Source organism: Delphinus delphis, chromosome 1 (genome assembly GCF_949987515.2).
Source record: "Delphinus delphis chromosome 1, mDelDel1.2, whole genome shotgun sequence".
NCBI classification, from domain to species: Eukaryota; Metazoa; Chordata; class Mammalia; order Artiodactyla; family Delphinidae; genus Delphinus; species Delphinus delphis.
Genome location: NC_082683.1, coordinates 65,981,471 through 66,001,877, shown reverse-complemented (window position 1 = coordinate 66,001,877; position 20,407 = coordinate 65,981,471). Strand labels below are relative to the sequence as shown.

The window sequence follows — 20,407 nt, the reverse complement described above, 5'->3', positions numbered from 1 at the left end:
GCAGTATTTCCATGTACTCAAACTATAGGCAAAATAACCTATACAGGACATTTTGAAATTATCAAAATGCTTCAGTGAGCATTTGCCTATCTCTGGCATATATAAGAAATGTGGAAGAGGCATTTTTTGAGGAGAAAAGTGGTCCCTCTCTTTATCCTCAAGTTTCATAAGCCTTTCCAGAGCAGAGATGTGATTACATAAATGGTAGCTATTATTACGAGAGACAGTATGTGTGGTGGTCAAGAGCAGGAACTCTGGAGCCAGGGTATAAGTCTCAGCAACTCCACCTTAACCTTTCTATGCCCCTGTTTCCTCATCTGAAAAATGGGATGATAATAATACCTACTTATTAGGGTTATTATGAGGCTTAAATAAATTAGTATATGTAAAGCATTTAGAACAATGTCTGGCACATAGTAAGCACTACCTGTGTCGGCTTATTATCACCATCAGCATCACTATTATTGATGGCTAAGTGTCCTCAATCCAACAAATATTATTAAACTTTATTAGAAAGAGTTATTGGCAAAATACAATACCATATGGAATGACCAAAAAGTTGTTTAGTTTGTACCTTTTCTTCCCAGAAGTTCCACAAATAATTTACATTGCCAAAAAAGTGGTTTGCTGTACAATAAAAGAAACTGCTAAAGTGTATGAGTACAGCTAAGAGGAATTTAAAAGCTCACACTGACTTCCACATGTATTCTTGGGGGAATCTTTGAAGGACTTGTATTTCATAAGTTTTTTGAGGAAAAGGCAGGAATTTTTTCTATAATACTTATTTTTTTCCCTGAAAGTATGTTGTATTCGGTATAGAAAATTAAAACAATGATGTATTCGCAATGCATTTGTCTTATACGTCCCTTCCCTATGGAGCTGGACTCATATATATTTCAAACTATTTTCAACCACTCATTCTGTGTCTTCCTCCATCTCAGTTAATGGCAATCCCAGCCTTCCAGATAGATACACAGGTCAAAAACCCAAATCCATTTTTTACAATAACTTTTTAAATTTTAGAACAGTTTTAGATTTACAGGAAATAAGAGGGCAATACAGAGTTCCCATATACCCCACATCCAGTTATCCCTATTATCAAAATCGTATTTTGGGGGCTTCCCTGGTGGCGCAGTGGTTGAGAGTCCGCCTGCCGATGCAGGGGACACGGGTTCGTGCCCCGGTCCGGGAAGATCCCACATGCCGCGGAGCAGCTGGGCCCGTGAGCCATGGCCGCTGAGCCTGCGCGTCCGGAGCCTGTGCTCCACAATGGGAGAGGCCACAACAGTGAGCGGCCTGCGTACCGCAAAAAAAAAAAAAAAAAAAAAAAAAAAAATCGTATTTTGGTATGATACATTTGTTATAATGAATGAAACAATACTGGTAAATTACTATTAACTAAAGACCATACTTGATTGAGATTTCCTTAGTTTTGACCTAACGCCCTTTTTCTGTTCCAAGATCCCATCCAGGATACCACATTACAGTTAGTAGACATATCTTCTTAGGATCCTCAAGGCTCTGGAAGTTTCTCAGACTTTCCTTGTTTTTTCTCTGGTGTTTTTCTCATTAGTCAGGGGTTATGGGTTTGGGGAAAGAAGACTACAGAGGCAAACTGCCATTTTCATCACATCTTCCTAAGGGAACATACTACCAACATGATTTATCGCTATTGATGTTGACCTTGACCACCTGGCTCAGGTAGAGTCTGTCAAGTTTCTCCACTGTAAAATTACTTTTTTTCCCATTTCCATGTTGTACTTTGGAAGGAAGTCACTATAAGTAAGCCACAACGGAGTAAAAGAATACTCACTTCTAAAAGTACTCCAAACAATATACCTATCTAGACATTTTTAATTCTATTTTTTTTGATAACAGAAACAGCTGTTTCACAGATAGATCTGTGTTTCACAGATAGATCTGTGTTTCACAGATAGATATTGCTTAAAAAATATTTAATTCTAGTAATTTGTTCTAGTAATAAGTGCAATATGTGCTCATTGTATAAAAACTGGAAAACATGTTTAAGCAAAAGGTCACCTAAAATGTACCACCCAGACATAGACCACTACAGTTAATATTTCGAGGTATCGTCTCCAAAACTTCTTTCTATGTCTACATATAAAGAGTTAAAATAATCCTCTGCATATACTACTTTATCTCACTTATTACCATTTAACATTAAGAAAAATTGTTCTGTAGTTTTAGACAGAGTGTTCTCGTCTTTACAACTCCTGAGCCTAGCAAAGTGCCCAGCACGTAGTGGCTTCAGCAAGTGCGATCCAATGAGATTTCCGACTTGAATGGATAAAGCCTCCATGAAACCATTTAATGTAATTTGCTGACCAAGGCGTTCTCAGTCTCTTCCTTTGCCTCACAAGATAACCAAAGTCACAGGCATAGCATCACCAATTTGGGGCCTTGGAAAATGAGTTAGATTAGTGAAATAGTAGGTTGTCTGTAAGGACTAAAAGATAATGGTGTGTGAGGTGTTTAAACACACAGGCCTATGATCCCTTATCCCAAATCCTTTTGACTAGGTATATTTTGGAATTCAGAATTTTCAGTTGAGGAGGATGATAGAGCAAATGTTCAGTATATTATGAAACACCACGATTGGGCATAGGGAAACACATCGTAGTCAAAGTCTTTTTTTTTTATAGCAAAGCATGTGAATAATCACAATAAATAGACCATTTCCTTGTGTTTTATAATTTCTAACAGTGCATTCTAAGAATCCCTTGTGTCTGGGTTATGGGAACACTCTCTAGAGGAGTCCCAATTCCTTTAGCTCTAGTTTATTACCAGCTAGGGACGACATTTTTGGTTGATTTCTCAGCTTGCACAGTTCCTAGAAAGTGCAAGCAGTAAAATTCAAATTGTAAAACGACTATAGGGTACAGGTCTGGCATTTTGAAGTTCCAGGGACAATTTTTTGTTATCTAAAGACCAAAGATATAAATAAGCTTCCTCATCTGTTTTCTGTGCCAGTTTTCATGATTTCTTTCCTAGCCCAACCTTTCACTTGGGGAAAGCTTGTAAAAGCCCAGCTTTAGGATGGGGGAGAGGGTTTCTCACTCTCTGCCTTTGCTGGACCCAGGCCTTGCCCTCTAACCTGTACGGTGGATATAACCCATCTCCTCAGTCACTGATACTGATAAACTCCCAGGAAACCACACCATCAGTCTTCGGGCTTATACCTCTCTTTCCATTCCTTTTCAGTTTCTGGTGCCTGACGATTTCCCTCCTTTCTAGCAAAGCCAGCTGGGCATTAAATAATATATCCTATTTTATCCAGCATGTCCTGGTGTTACAGCAGAATTGTCAGGTTATCTCAGGCCACCGTATTGCCAGACCAGAACTCTTAATTTCATTTTCCTTTTAAATAATATGTTTGTTAAATACTTTAAAATATTCTATTAGCCAGATTACTCAATTAACTAGGTATACCTCTTCCAAAGCCTTACAGAATAATATTTAATATAGGAGCTATATAGTTACTCTTGAAATAAAAAATTCTTTAATGAATCTTTTTCTTTTGTCAGTAAGCCTTTGTGAGCCTACTCTGGAAAATGAGAAATCACAATCTGATGCCATCTACTTAGTGACAAATTATCTTCCAGGTATTGAATACAATCGTTTAGTTGAAATTACTTGAATGTTCACTATTCTTAACAGCAACAGAATATATCTGTTATGCTGAAATGTCAATGCCCTCTAGGTGGTATTGTTCCAGGATACTTGTAATCAAACCAAACCTATCTCTTTCTCTTCCTTAGTGAACCCCAATCTTAATTTTTCTTTAAAGTGGAGTTCATTGCTGAGTCTTAGCACATTGTCTGGAACTGAACAAGGACTTATTCAATATTTGGTGGCTGAACTGCTACTTGATGAATGGTTTTGTGCTAGTCACTCTGTCAGGCTATTAGCTGGAACTTGAGAAAAGATGAACAAAAACTCTTACCATTGGGGCCCCAGTTCTATTATCTTTTTCAACTTTCAAGTCAGGGTGGTCTTTGTGGGTACTCTGTTTTGTTTTTCTTTGCTTGTCACACATGAGGTAATTTGATATTTGAATTTCTAATACGCCCCTTTCAAGAGTGTTAACATACAAATGGCAATTGAGCATTTTTCTATCTAAGGTTGGATGATGAATAAAATTCCCTTATATCTTCCTGGGGAACCAATTACTACATTGAAAACCATGGTAATACCAGATCTTTCATCAATAACAGATGTGATTTGTAAAGTAAAAATCAATCTGTTTTGACTGATGATGCCTCATAGCAATAAGGAAGATTTCATCTGAATAATCATCATAAAACTATATGATTAATCTGTTGAGTAAGACTAGAAATTCAGTAAGTAATGAGTCTTATCGGGTCATTTTCTGGCTTTATAACCTTGGGAAATTGTGACCTTCACATTCCTACCTCAAAAGGACAAGCTAATTTCCTAAACATATGTCCCTGAGCAGGGAGATATATAGGGCGCATCTCTGCAGACACCTGAGCCAACTGATGGAATGACGGATGTGTCTTCTCATATTCGGCCTCCCAGCACGTTTGAAGCATGGATTTGGAAAGATAACTCCTCACATCCTCCAGGCAGCACTTTGTTTAAAGATGAGATTCAGAATGTTTGGTTGCTGTTGCTGTCAAATAACTACAATATGTAATGTATGTGTATATATATATATATATATATATATATATATATATATATATATCAGCTAGGATTCTTGTGGTTGCAGATGACCAAAACATAATCGAAACATGCAGACATGAAAGAGAGCGATTTACTGGCTTCTACAGTCAAACCACAGAGGTGGGTAGGCTGACTTCAAGAATGGTTGGTCTCAGCACTAGAGTACGGTCCAGGCCCTTGCTTGAGCTCTGCAACTGGTTTCTGCTTCTCTCAACGTCTTGGTCTCATTCTCTCCAGGGAACACAGCCACTGACACCCAGAGAATCATATCTCCACAGCTCTACCACTAAAAAGAAAAGAGGGCCTTTCTCATAGCATTACACAGAAAAACAATAAACTCTGGGAAGGGTTCAGAATGGCTCATCTCGGGCCATATGTCCACCCCTTGACCCGTCAAGAGATTGGTCAATCACTGGCCTGAATCTTCTGCTCACCCCTGTAGTCAGAAGGGAAGGGATCGTTTCTGTAATAAAGGGACAGTGGCAACCAATAAAAGGCACTATATATACTTAACCAGATAATTATATTTATTAACCATTTTATGATATAATATAGTGTATATGTATATAGTCTCTGTATGTTTGTATTTGAGAAAGTGTAAATTGTCCTGTGAGCATGCGTACATGTATATATTGCATGCATGTATGTGCATACGGATCTATTTTCTGTATATTTTACATAGTGGTTCATGACTATGGATGGATACATACATTGTACATATGCATTACTGTTTTGCAAGTAAGAGTGTAGTTTTTCCTTTTCCAGGGATCCCATTCACATCCCCAGATCATAATTACCCAGTGAATGTATCCTCTACCTTCTATCCCCTAGAGTAAATTGCATTCCAGGCAGATTGCCCTACTTACTGCCCCCACAGGTGTCTGATTTCTTTCTCTGGAACGTCAGAGGAGCACGCAGGCCTATGGCGGTGCCTCAGGGGCCCCTTGAACATGGAGTGCCACGTCCTTGTCAGCGGTACACAAAATGAAGCATTATTAGAAGTGACCTCGTATACGGTTTTCGTGGCATCAGGATCAAGGTAAGAGCACTCCAAGACCGGGTAACCAACCAAACAATATGGGGAACTGGAAGATAAAAAGTAAGGGTAATGGAACCAGAGAGAGGTGAAAAATGAATCAACAGAGTGTGAGGCGGTGGTGATTCCTAGTGCAGACGTTAGTTGACTATGGCTAAGTGTAGCGCTCTTGGCCTACTTGGGAGTGGTAGGAGCCGAAGGAAAATGGCCAGTGCAAAACTTTCGCTCTTCTCTTCAACTCTACTTTCCCTTCTCTCTCAGTCCCATCAAATACGTGGCTCACCTCTCCCACAAAAGCTTTCTGGAATTATCACCCACAGCAGTGTCCGTCCCTCTCATTTGGCAGTGGAGCTTAGACTGCCTTGAGATCTGGCCACTGTTTGGGAGCTGCTCTTTCACAACCAGATTGAGAAACATAATCTTGTCTCCACTCAATAAGTACACTCCCTCATGCTTAGGAAAAAGATAAATTATCTTCAAAATGACGAAACCAATATGCCCATGCCAAGGAAGTAATCTTTGCTATATTTTAATTTAGGTGTTTCCTTTCCTATAACAAGCCAATAGTTGAAAGTTATTTTGCTTTACGATTACACAAATGGAATGTTCAGATTTTAGTTAACAATTAAATCGATCAGTTTTAAATTTTGGGAACATATATTTGCATATCATTGCTCTCAATATACTTATGTAAAATCCAAAGTCTATATTCCCAAATACAGAAAACCTATTCATGTCAGCTTTAGTTACATGTGTACATTTATTTGAATGTGTGGAGTGTGTGCTTTGACTTCCAAGAAAGTCAGCTCTGTTTCTTAATTGTCGCTATAACTACAATTCGGGAAATGCTATTGCAACATCAATATGTTATGCACGTCTTTAATTAGGTTAGTGCGGCCTGTCTGTCACAGCAACTGATCCTAAGTATTCTTATTTAGTCTACTTGAAGCTTTAAAATGTTCTCTTTTTATAAGAGACATATTTCGGCCTCATTAAATTGTTAGGCAAACCAATATAAGCCCTACAACTTGATTGCTATGTTCTAGAAATCCTGTGCTTCTTCACTTAGCACATCTTTAGCACCACCTGAAAGAGCACTCTGCCCCAAGTACCTGAAATCCTCTGCAGCTCTAATGTGTTAGGGCTCTCTTATCAGATGGAGACATCTGTCACCCCCCTGATCACCAGGAAGATCTGGCTGTGGCATCCTATGGAACTCCAGAGCTTGATTCTCTTATCTAGTAGTTAATGCAAACAAGTTGCAGGTTGCTTGCTCTGAGCAATGTCTCACACCAGGTCACCACAAAAGAGAGAACACAATGACTGATTCCATGGTTTGGAAATTACAGATAGAATCTAGCCTAAAGTTCCTTTCCTTCTCTTTCCTCAAAATCTGACAAGATCTCAACAGGGAGAAACAATCGTTACCTGGAAACAAGCCCTGCGGTACTTTGGTCTTTTATACCTTTTTTCTGCCGCAATTAATTTAAAATGAATCGTTAAAACTTGCATTAAGGAGAAAGCAGAGTTTTTTTTTTTTTTTGAAACACATATAGATGTTATATGCTTTTTACCATGTCCGAGGTCAAAGGATAATACAGTAACTGCCATAAAGCTATAAGGGGATTCTCTCAAATTCAGTCCTGTTAAAATGGAAGGCTGCATTATTAACCAGTAGTGACATGAGAGGGCAAGTATGAACAGCTAGCAGGTCAGGGATTAAAGCAGGGGTGGGACACAGGGGAAGTATAGGACCTATTGCAAAATCTAAATCTTTCCCGGTCCCAGCTTCAGCATGGCACTACCTCCTGGTGGCGGGCAGCTCAAATGTAAGTACTGACGAGGAATTCTGGGTTCTGGGGCCAGCAGGGACTTTCAGCATTTCAGTACTCACCGAGTTAGTTGGCACTCATTTTGTTTCCCTGCTTCTCAAGACTTCCCCTCCCCCAAATATAAGAACTTTAGCCTACACTGGTTAGGAAAGGGAAGGGGGACAGGGCAAAAAATGGGAGCCAATCACCAACTGTATTATATTTAGACTGTCATTATTGTGATGGGATGGGTATTTTAATTCTTTCAATTTAACTCTTCTAGATTAGTCCTCATAGTTTTCACTGCATATTCCTTTTTATGGATCTGGACCAGAAAAAAAATACTCCAACCATATGAAATATAACTAAGTCTATCTATTTATCTCTCCTGTGTTCTTTGCACATTTACTTCTTGTACTTCCTTTGGGAGCAGACCATTCAAAAACTAGGTGAATTGATAAAATGAAGCTGAGCTTGAACTGGGTATAATTTACTATATGGGAGGCCTTCACGACAGACTGTCACAGATTCATGAGACTGCTTATACTTCCGCTTGTGCCAAGCCAAAGGGACCGGAACTTATCTCATCTTTGGTTTTTTATTTTATTATTTTTTTTTTATTTTTCACTTACTATTTCTTTTTTTTTTTAAACATCTTTATTGGAGTATAATTGCTTTACAATGGTGTGTTTTTAAAGATAACAAGAGAATCAAATTTTGCTCCCAAGCAACTCAGCTCTCCAGTGTCCGCGAAATCTTCAACCTAATCCTGCCACTCCCACGCCCCATCTTTTTTAGACAGTAGTGGAGAGACATTCTTTCTTGTAAACATTTCCGCTCATAAAATTTTTGTCTAGTGGCAGCAATGTCTGATCCAGCTAAAGCACTGGGCCATAAAACCATCATCAACAATGATCATGTTTGCAGATGCTCTAAGTCTGGAAATCATTGCTGGCATGTTTATGTGTTTAAAAAAATTCTTGGACTTCTGGTGGTTTCTAGAAAGCATGTGCTTTCTTCTGAGAAATTTCTGAAAAAACCTCAAGGACCAAGATTTTTAAATAAATAGATCATCTTGGTTACCACTTGACTCAGCTCAGCCATCGCTATTGACCCTTCTCCGGATTAGAATAGAGTGAATAGGCACACAGGAATGTGTAGTTATCTTTGAAGCAAAATTTGAGGGCCACTATTATAGCTATTTGCCCCAGAACATCAAATCCACCACTTATCATTTTTGCTATATTACTTTGGCTCTTGAAGATTTTTCGTTCTGAGTCTAATAGTCTAATACAATTATCTCTGGCAAGGCCTGCACTTGAAGCCATTATTTGGTGAGGACTAATGCACAGAGAATTTGGGCTAAGAGTAGAGCACAGACATGGGGGTGGGAAGGGTAGAATTTTGAGAAGGAAAGATGAAATCAACAAGGGTCACCAAAACTTGTTTTCCTCCCAATTTAGCCTAGAACTCTCTGAGTTTGGAGGAAAATCTGTCATTCTTTTGGAGTGTTATACATTGTTTTTCAACTTCCATGCAAAATTTTCTGCTTATTACTTGTACTAATGTCACAGCATGGGGCCTCCCTTTCTATCATGCATAGACTAGAGGAATAAGTTAGCTGTATGTCTGCTAGTTTTTACATAAAATGAAATTGCCTATTTCAAATATTTTTAGTTTATTTTAAATAGGTTACTATCCCATTGCTTTTTTTAGTTAAATATTTCTTGCTGTTAAAGTAGATGAAAACGCTTTGTGTGATTCCAGTCCATAAATAGCCTACATGGGCTCAGAATGTATTTTCAATTTTTTATTATAAAATAGACATAGAGAAAAGTGCATACAACATGAATGCATATTTAATAAATATTCAGAATGTGAACCCCCATGTAACTTCCAGCTGGATCAAGAGATAGAATGTTGCTGATATCTCAGAAACTCGCACTAATCACAAACCACACATTTCTCTCAGAGGTAACTGCTCTTCTCACTTATGTGATATCTAATTCCCTTGCTCTTTTTTTTTCCTTTTTAGTTTTACCTCCTATACATTTCCCTAAACAACATCGTTTAGTTTTGTCTCTTCCTGTGATCTATAAATTGAATCACACTGTTTGTATTCTCTCATTTTTTGCATCTTTTGCTCAAAATTATGTTTGTCTAAGATTCATACGTATTATCACATATGGCTGCAATTTCCTCTTTTCCAACGATGTGTGGTATTCCAGTGTATGTAGCACAATTTTAACCATTCTCCTACTGAGGGACATGTGGTTGCTTCCAGGTCCTAGCTGTTATGAGTAATGCTGATACACATGTCATCCACGCCTCCCACTGCATGTGCTCATGCATGTCTCTAGTGAATATACGGATGACTGGAAATGCTGGGACATAGGGTACGCAGATCTTCAGCTTTAATCGATAATGGGAAGCTGTTTTTTCCAAAGTGCTTGTTCCCCCTGCTAATATATGAGTTTCTATTGTTCCACATCATCACCAACACTTGGTATTGTTGGATTCTTGATGTTTTGCCAATCTGACATTTAGTGTACATTTACCTCCTTGTGCTGTTTTCTTCCTTCTCATTGTGGTTTTAATTTGCAAAACTCTGATTTCTAATGAGATTGGGAACTCCTTCATATGTTTACTTCCTGAATCCAGATCCTTTAAAATTTAAAGTCTGGTACTCTAGACTTTGGTATTTTGGTGTTGTTCACACTGAGCATTTCATGTCATAACTGGTAAGTACTGGGACAGCAAAAGAAACTCATTCGTTGAACATCAATTTGGAACTGGGCACCTCATGTACTTTGTCCTATTTAATCCTCGTAATAACTTGCTAGTTGACCTTGTTTTTGTAAGTGTGAGAACTGGCACTCGAATCATGCCTGTGTGCCTCTGTAGTCTAAAAACTCTATCCAGTAATCATGTTCCCTCTCAAGAAATTACCTCCACATGATCAAAATAATGATCAATATCCCGTAGTAAAGTCATTGTATTAAAAATTATACCAAAAGAATTTCAAAGGTGGCTGGTTAATATGTCTAACTAAATAACTGCAGCCCTAGGTCAGTTTTCCCCTTAACACTCCAAAATCCAGTCTATTAACATTTAAAGAAATGAAAGGCTCTTTGGTGGGATTTCCCTCATGAAAGTAATTCGTGAGACAATTCAGTCACATGTTTCATTTTCTACCCATGACAGGCACTTGTGAAATGATTAACACAATCCAGTAGAGTTATAGGATATTAAACGACAGCCAGAAATAAAAGTAGCAAAAGACAAGAGTGAAACACAAACTATTCTCTAAGAGATACATTTTTATATAGGTAATCAATTTATTAGGACACTCAACAAATTCAAGCAGTAGACACTTTTAAAAAAATTAATTCAAAGCCAATTAAAGGATAAACATCAAGGCTCCTAAAAATTTATGTTATTAATGGTGCCTTTTTTTTTTTAACTATAAAGGTCTAATAGAAAGCTTGTAAATCCTGCAGATATAGAAACAATTTTCAAAGAATCAAACTAACCAGAAGCAATGACTCAGGCATGAAATTGCCTACAAAAGCGTCTGGACCAAGCCAGTTTTCAACATCCCTCCCTGATGCTAAGAATAACTCTTGGGATGGGAGTAGCATTCTGTGGGTAACTCTCCTCTCTCGTATCTTTGCAAAAATGACCTTTCAACGGGATCTGATCCAAAACTCTTCCCAGTGATGTAGACACACTAATGACTTGTACCTTTGTCACCAACAACTTCCAACAGGCTTGGACTTGGCATCGATGAATATTAACCTCGCATTCATCCCACTCCATTGAAACAAACGGTGAAAACAATTTTATTAATCACTTCTATACACTTCATACATTTTGTGAGGTCCATTTTATTTCTACTTCGCTCCATGACACAAATCCTTGCTTGCAAAAGTGCTGGCACAGTGTATACTTTCTACTTGTCAATATACCTCCATCCTCTTCTATACCATCAATTGGCTACAAAGATTTAGAGGTTCAGTGATTATAGGATTTGAATGATTTTAACCCCTTTAAATTTGGAAACTCTTTAAACCCCATTTTCTCTGCAGCCACTGAGAATTTTTAAATCAGCTTGGCCTTTTCTAGCTCCAGGTCTAAGGATTACAGAGTTTTAACGAGTATAAATGCTTCTCTGCAGTTCTACAAAGAGCCGTTCCCAACCAGTTGCCCTCCAAGAAATAAAGCCAGCCAGTTCTCCAGCTGGTAACTGCTGATCAGAGTTTCTAAATGGAAAGATATGTATGTTATGCCACAAACCACCAGGAAAACATGTAATTGCTTCCTCAACTCCACATGAAGCCAGTGAATCAGAAGATTTGATGTAGGAGGGGCAGCAGACTTTAGAGGTGTGTCAGTAAATGTCCAAGAAGGAGAAAACAGAAAATGTCAGGGACCCAAAGAAGCTCACTGGGGCAGAGAATAATGAGTTCACTGATTGCAAGCCACCTTGCTCCTAAAGAAAAGCTGTTACCATGGATACCCTCAAACCCTATGTAACCCTCTGAGGTCTTACCTCTTGCGTCCTCACATTTATGTATCCATAGTGAGTTCGAAGGGGCCGCCTGTATGTATAGGAGAATGGTATCCATTTTGCACCAGGTTGTCCGAAGCAGTTTAGTAGCAATGGAAAATTCACTTCATTCACAAGGCGCACAACCAGCAGGAAGAGGAATGCTGCTATGAAGCTCACTGCAATCACAGACTTTCTCTACAAAACAGTCAAAAAGAAAAGAAGAATGAATGACTTTCAGTCAAAAGCAGTCTCTGAGAGGTGCTTCCTCTCCCTTTCTCTTTCAAAGGGATCAAAGGACTTTGTCATTTAGGATATTTCACTTGGAGACAGAAAATAATCATTTGGTGACCAGGTTGCCCTAGTGTGCTGAGCCTCTGAGAACAAACAGCAGATTTCTTGGATTATCTTTCCATCCCATTCCAATCCCTCCTTACCTTCCCACCTTCCTTGGTGACTCCTATGCAGTTTTCAAAACCCAAATCAGACATTCCCAGCTACAGGTAGCCTTTCCTAACTGCTCAGTTCCCTCCCCACCATTATCCCCTGAGCCCCAGCCTATCTACCCTAATAGAGGTAAGAAGTCCCACCACTCCAATACTTCGAAGGCACTTCTACTGTTGTGCACTTTTCATGGTATAATTCCTTATGTGACTTTTCCTGCATGTAATTTTGAGTTCCGAGAACGGGGGCGTACTGTGCCATACTGCTCTGCGTATCCTAGGTCCTTAACACAGTACCTTACATACTGTAGGCACCCAGCAAACACCTGAGTGAACGAATAAATGGATTTTTCACATTCTTATAGACCCAGTCTCCTTACAGATCATATTCCGCTTCTTCACCTAGCACCCTCTACAGGAAGGAAACTTTGTGCTATACGATATGCAAAAGACTCAAAAAGCTAACAATAAGAGTAGGAAAACAAATCCACGTCAAGCAGCATAACAACATCCCCTAAACATGTTGTCATCAAACCAGAGTAGGAGCAACTGCATCTGACTGCCATGGGAAAGGAGAGATGTATTTGAGACTGAGCTTGATAAAATTCATGCATTTTAATCAATAGAGATGTGCGATCAGAGCTTTCTAGGAAGAGGAAACAGAGTAAGGAGGCAAGAAAACATGACGTTATTCATAGCCACATAGCACTTTGTTTTACTGGGACACAGAAGAAGAAAAAGCTGAAAATACAAACGATAACTTTATGGACTGTCTCAGATACCAAGCTGAGAAGTCTCTACTGAATTTGTTAGTTGATGGAAAGCAGAAGGAGACTTTTGTTTGTTTAATTTTTGAAATGTGAATGTTTTAAGTTATAATCAAACGCCAGTGTGTAAGGTGCTTTGGAGCAGGGAGAAACCAAAGATGGGCAGCAACTAGTTAGGAGAGCATTCCAATTGGCTAGGAGGGATGGAAATGAGAGCGGTGGCAGGGAGTGTAAAAAGGTGAGAAAAGACATGAGAAACTCAATTTAGGTGGAAGACAGAGAACTTGGCTACAGAAAATAATCTGATTGGATAGAAGTGGCAGGTGGAAAATTCAGAGATGCCTGAGATTTTGAGTCCAGGTAACTGCAATAATACTGATCATATCAGGAGAAACCAGGGTGGTTAGGGCAGAATTGATTTAAAAGAGTAAGAAGACTTGGCTTTCTAAGTCCTACTTTTCAAGGACTGATGGGTCATCGGGACGGAGCCATCAAGGGGTCAGGCAGAAAGTCAAGTCTAGAGCAAGAAGAAAGAGCAGAGCTGAGGGCAGATGTCAGGAACAACTCAGCCTTGTCTCCAGGGTGAAGATGTAACCGAAAGCGGGGGTCCGGCTGCTTGCTGCTCAAAAGCCAGTACTAAAGAGGCAAGGTTGATGGAAAGGAAAGTTTGCTTTATTTTGGGTGCCAGCGCCGCGGGGGAGGGTGGACGCCTGCCCAAAGGCTGAGTGGCCCCCGCACTGACAACCAGTGGTCAAGAGCTTTTAAAGATGGGGGGGTTCTATCAGCTCCGTCATCTTGAAATTAGTCATGTGGCAGTCTGACCAGCATCATCTTAATTGTGTTAGGGACAGTTAGTCTGAAGTTCCAGGGTCGGTTGGTTCCTATTTCTTTGAAGCCAATTCTCATAATTGTGGCAGCTTATGTCATGGCTACAGTCTTGTCATCACATAGTTAACTTCTTCCACCTGGTGGGGATTTCAGTATCTATGAGACAGCTCACAGGATACGGCTCAGAATGTTATCTATAGCCCTTAAGGAGGAGCTAAAGGTCCTCAACTAGGCTTACTGACTAAACTATTATTATTTAGTCTTGCTGGACCGTTTTCCTTTGCTTCTGCATTTTCTCACTTCTCTGATTAAACTTATTCTCTGGCTAAAGTTTTTCCACAGACAAAAGGCAGGCAGAGGACATGGGGGGTGGGGACCACAGGGTCCCACTCCATTTCAAAGACACAGTGAAGTATTCCTTCCTGAAGTTGGGCTTCACCCCTGATTCTTCTTCAAACTTAAGGGAAACTAAGTAACTTTCTGGGAATGGGTGCTGTTGTATTTTTAGCTCACCACTTCCTGGTGGAATTGGCTTCCTTTTACTCGTCACAGAATGTCCCAAAGGAGAAAAGAAACCCAAAGGTGGCCCCTGTATCCTCCCTGGTCAGAGTCTCCGTCAGGGCAGCAGAGCAAGGCCACAAAGTCAGACACACCTAAAAGAAGTCTTTGCTCTTGTTCAGCTACCGTGATGTGGAAAAGCCCATCCATCCCCCTGTCCAGCCAGCCCCATCTTCCAATCACCTGAAAGTCCCTTGAGTTCTGCCTCCTCAAAACCCCTCACCTCACCAGTAACTACCACAGCCTTACCTCATTTAACTTTCTAATCATGAAAACCTGTTTTAATTTGCTCCTCTGTGGAAGCACTATGTCCACAACATCGCAATGCGTCAAGGTAACAGCTTAAATGAGGTGACGGATCTTACAAGTTGAAAGGGACATAGACCAGAACAGATGGCTAAATAAAAGCAAAAGGGCCAGTCACCCATTAAGTAAACTGGTAAGAACCTTTTTTTACGGGTAGATTGTTGCAAAACAGCAGCTTGCTTTGAAGGAGACCCAGATGGGATTTGTGCCTTTGTCTATTCCAGAGCCCAGCATGGCTCTCTGCTTCTCTCAGCTGCCACATTGCATTGCACGGCTGAGGGTCTGGGGACCAAAGCATGGAGGGCCTTTCTGAATTCACTGATCTCACATAGCAACACATACATAATGCATCCATGAGAGGAAAATAAATCAGCCCTTTTGACAGAAACTTCAAAATGGAATTAAATCACACTTGTAAAAGCCCGCTCCCCAAGTAATCCGTGTCTGCCTCCCATGTTCTGTCAAAGGGAACCAAGTAATGAGCAGAGAGCAGACGAGGGGAGCAAACGGGGAGTGGAAGCCAGACACCGACTCCTCTGTGCTGAGCCTGGATCAGTCTGCAGTGGGCAGATGGGCTCTTTTCACAGCTCCGGCTTCCAGTCCCATTTCTGTTGCATTGTCTGAACCCGATTCTTTGCCTTTCTTTATATTTCCATATTCTTGTTTAACATGAACGCATTCCCATAGTGCTGATATAAAACCACCCTGAAATTTCACTAGAAGAGGTCTAATGTCAAGCACATTCTGGACACAAGGACAATGGGACTCAACATGAAGTACATTCTTCTAGTAGTCACTTCTGCCAGATCGCGACCTTGAGCTTCAACAACTACAGTGAAAACCATGGATGAGGCTACTCACAATCTACAGACACCAGAAGGCAGTGAGAATGTGTGTGTCTCTGTGTATGGATGTGGGAGTTGGGGAAGTAACAAAATACCAATATCCATGATATACGTGAATATATTCACTCCTTCAAGGTGCAACTGCTCATTGAGTCCACATTCTGTGTAGACTTGGCAAGGTGCTGAAAAACAGAAATAAAACCATAAAAGACAGACAGACAGACCATGCTTCCAAAGAGTCACAGTTCAGTGCACCTGGCAAGTAAACAGAAAATTATAATACCACATGTCAAATGGGGTGATGGAGGTATGCACAGGGCCCTGTGGCAGTCCAGAGGAAGACGGGGGAGAGCCGTGCCTGGGACAATTCAAAGAATGCTTGTCTGAGGAGGTGATGTTCAAATGCAGTCCTGAAGAACAAGAAGGAGTTAGGCAAGTGGAGATGGGAAGGCCATGCCAGGCAGAGGGAACAGCACAGACAAAGGCACAGGAGTTTTTGAAAGGCCTTGATTTGGTCAGAAACATGCAAGTCATTTGATAAGTAGTGGGAGATATGCTGGGAAGTGGACAAGGTTCAAATCCTAACAAAAAATAATAAGCCGAATGCATTGTCAGATGTATTTATCTGTCCCATCTACCTTACATTAGGATAATGAAAGGATAAATACATCAAAGTGCTGTTTTATAACTCTAAAATATTCTTCACTGTCCAATCAGATGTATCAATCACTTCATTTTATTCCGAACTGCCATTTAAGGCACCACACCTTGTTTCCAGTTGTTTGAATTAAGTTTATCCCATCAGTTGCTTGTTCTTTTAACTGTTTTGAGTCTATCAACAGTCAGCAAATTAGACTCTACTTGTTTACACATGTGTTCTACGTCTAACGATTTGTTTATGGATGTGATCACTGCTGCCTTTATTGAGGTAATCAGAGCATCCCCTAGATTCAACAACCAACAATTAGGTAAGAGAAAGCAACAGTAAGTACTTGTCAAGTTTATAATGCATAAGATTCAGTTCAACAAACTTTTCGTGCTGCAGAAAACAGACATAAATTTAATAAGGCATTGCCCTAAGATCAGACATGTGAACATTAAAGGATATAATGGGTGGAAGAAGCAAAGCACAGTTTTAGGCACATAGTGAGCACTCAGAAATGGAAGGTGTCACTATTATGATATAACCACGAATTGTGAGATCCTTGGTGGACATCAGCCAGTGGTGAGCATTGGCCAGCCCGTGGGAACAACGATAAGAACTGAGAGATATCTTTTTCTTAAATATTCCAAGCAGCTGCAAACACTTGAACTATTCAGTACAACTCATCCACACAAGCTCTGAGAGAATGTCACTGTGCCCAAATAGATCTGATGAATTGCTTTAGGGAAAGCTTTCTCCTTCTTTTGGGCAAGTCTGAAGGGGCCTTTAACAGCTGAGACATTTAGAATTTAATCCCCTCTGTGCTGCAAAAATATGCATCAAAAATGTGGCATTCCAGTTGCTCGCTCTTTAGAGTAGGATATCAGACTTTATAGCAGAAATACCTATTTCAAAATAAAACCCACAGAGAATTCATGATTTAGGGAGAAAACAATTGCCGAGATTTGGACCTAGCAATTTTGCAACCTTTATTAACATTTTTACGTTTTTATTCTTTTTACCACAGACTTTAACCACAGAATAAATTCTTTAACTTTTAGGTTAGTCGGTTGCTAGATTTTTGGCTTCTTTTTCGTAAATGATAAACAACAGTACAAAGGCGTATTTTTCTACTTAAATCATATTATTTAATGACTGAATTAGTTGCTTACATGGTAAAATGGTGCACTTTTGTCCATATGCTGTCACTTACTCAATAATAAATATGAAAGCACAGTGCCAACTGTATTATTTATACCGTTACTCAGTAACCTCACACATTGATAGGACTCTACTCATTGCTTATTTGTGACCTGATCAAATATAATTTCTTTTCCCATATAAAAAGTTGTGCCACTGGCCAAGCTCCAAATCTGGTTCTCCCTGAATACACCAAAGCTTCATCCCATTTGCACAAGGATGAATTATCAAAGCTCAGAGTATATACATAAAACCCTTCATTTGTTTCACTTTATTTATTGAATCAACAAACTGGATCCTGCTTGCTAAACTATGGTGAACTGTGGGGGAAATCTCACTCATTTGTTGGGGGGATAAGAAAAGGAGAGTAAAAAAAGGTGGACAATTCTAGACTGGTGGAGTCCACACAGGAGCTTACCAAGGGCAGCCTTAGGCAGCATAGCTGGTAATAGAATCTTAGAGGCCATCAAGAATAGAGTAGTGAATGTCAAAAACAAGGTCAACATGGGAGAAAGAGTGGCATTTCAGAATCCAGGAGGCTGATGAAGATAATGTGATAGGTAAAAGCAATATATTTTGAGAGCAGGCTTTGAAGAAGGCAGAGGAAGTGAAGCTAGAGAGGCAGGAAGGGATCTGGTTATAGGAAGTTATATATCATGCCAGAGTCTGGACTTTTCTGCAGAATACAAAGAAGGGGTCTAAGTGTGGGATAGAGAGGGTCAGATCTGATCAAGGAAAGCTCACTCTGGAGGTGGTGTAGTCAATGAATGGAGAGGCGGGAAAGACCCTTCAGGAAAGATAATGACAAAAGCCAACAATGGATTACTTCTTCAGATATCACTAAGGGACATTGAATTCTCAATATGAAAACTGCAATTGTTACTTTCAGAGACTGGCTTTTCTTTTCCTAGTAGGGCCAGTGGGAATAAAGTCCAGATATAGCAGATACGGATGAATAATCATCATAGACTTAAGAGAAGATAATATTTAATGAGTGTTATTAGTTGGAGAAATATTTCTGTAATCCCTACTTTCCAGATGAAGAAATAGAGATATGAAGAGGTTGAGTAACTTGCCCGAGGTCACAGAGCAAGAAAATAGTAAAGACAGGTACTGAACTCAGATATTCTGACTCCAGAGTCTGTGTTTTACTGTATGAATTAACTAAGTTGTTAATTGTTACTCATACCAACAGGAACACTCTTACAGGATTGGTTCAGAAATTTTAAAAACTGGTACTAGCCATTAGCAGATTTTGTAATACATTTTGTCAATAAGCAAAATACCTAATTCATACGGAAAATTAAGAGGCTGATCTGAAGCATAGCAATTATATTATTTCAAAATCAGTAATTTGTGGACAAATTTAACTCTGGCTCTATTCCCAGTATTAAAAAAAAACAACTACAGGGTACCATTGATTAGCACTAAGGGAAAATAAAGCAATTATTCTTCCACTTGTGCTGGAGAATATTAGGTACCCTTTGTCAATTAATAGTACGGAGCCTTAATTCAGACAGTTTATAGGAACCAACATGACAGAATGGGTATGTCTTTTTTTCTCAGCTCCACAATTCTATAATCTTTTTATTCAGTGAAGATGCAGCCAAACAGAAAAATGTTGATGGTTTCTTTAAATAAATACATGCATAAATATATAAATAAATAAAATTAAAATGAATTTTTTACAGTAGTGGAACATCTTCAATACGGTGATCTACTTTAAGAATTTGGAGCCATACTTGTATATTAATGCATATATGTGGACTCTAGAAAAATGGTACAGATGAACCAGTTTGCAGGGCAGAAATAGAGACACAGATGTAGAGAACAAATATATGGACACCAAGAGGGGAGAGCGACGGGTGGGAGGTGGTGGAGGTGGGGGGGATGAACTGGGAGATTGGGATTGACATGTATACACTGATGTGTATAAAATAGATAACTAATAAGAACCTTCTGTATAAGAAATAAATAAATTAAATTAAATTTAAAAAAAAAAAGAATTCAGAGCCACATCACACATCACCTTCAGACAGTCCAGTTCAGGCTGGTACAGTCCAGTAAGAATTACAAATCCAATAAACAAACGCCAAAGCAATACAGTTCTCATGGGCACCCCCATTGTCATAAATTATTCTGTTCAAAACGCTAGTCCTAGAGAAAAATTACAGATGGCCAAAACTTCTTCAGGGATTTTTTTTCCCCCAAAGGAGACTTCTTATAGCTGCAAACACTAGAGAAGTTCAAGTTAATGTGAACATTCTGAGTGTCAGATGGCACGATAAGAGGTCATACTGAACTTTCTAACACATTTTAAAACCTAATGAAACATGTCAATGAGTTTTCAATATGCCTGCACATTTTCCTTCTTTTATTTGAGGAGGAAATTAGGTTTCCTGACCCATTTTGATTTTTAAACTGCTACAGTACCAAATGAAAAAAATCATGGCTACATTCACTGAGTTTGTCTATTTTGTAAAATTATATAAAACCAGTTTTATATCATTTTGCTTCTTCATCTTTATCGTATTGCTTCAGCATATATCCTTTCACATAGCAGAAAAAAATGAAAGTTCTTCAGAACCACAAGATAGAGCTGAAGACAGATATTGAATATGAAAAATGAAGGATCCCGCAAGCAGTCTCTCAGTGTGGCTGTACAGATAGACACAGAGAAATTTAATCCAAAAGACTGGTTCTCATGATGAGAA

The 20,407-nt window shown here is 39.3% G+C and overlaps 1 protein-coding gene across 1 annotated transcript in view; it reads right to left on the bottom strand.

Moving 5' to 3' along the window:
- ST6GALNAC3 (ST6 N-acetylgalactosaminide alpha-2,6-sialyltransferase 3) overlaps positions 1–20,407 on the bottom strand; it is a 533,596-nt gene that overhangs the window by 275,577 nt on the left and 237,612 nt on the right. The window contains exon 2 of the mRNA XM_060006065.1: positions 12,107–12,301. Coding sequence (XP_059862048.1) covers positions 12,107–12,301 — 195 coding nt within the window. The remainder of the gene's footprint in view (positions 1–12,106; positions 12,302–20,407) is intronic.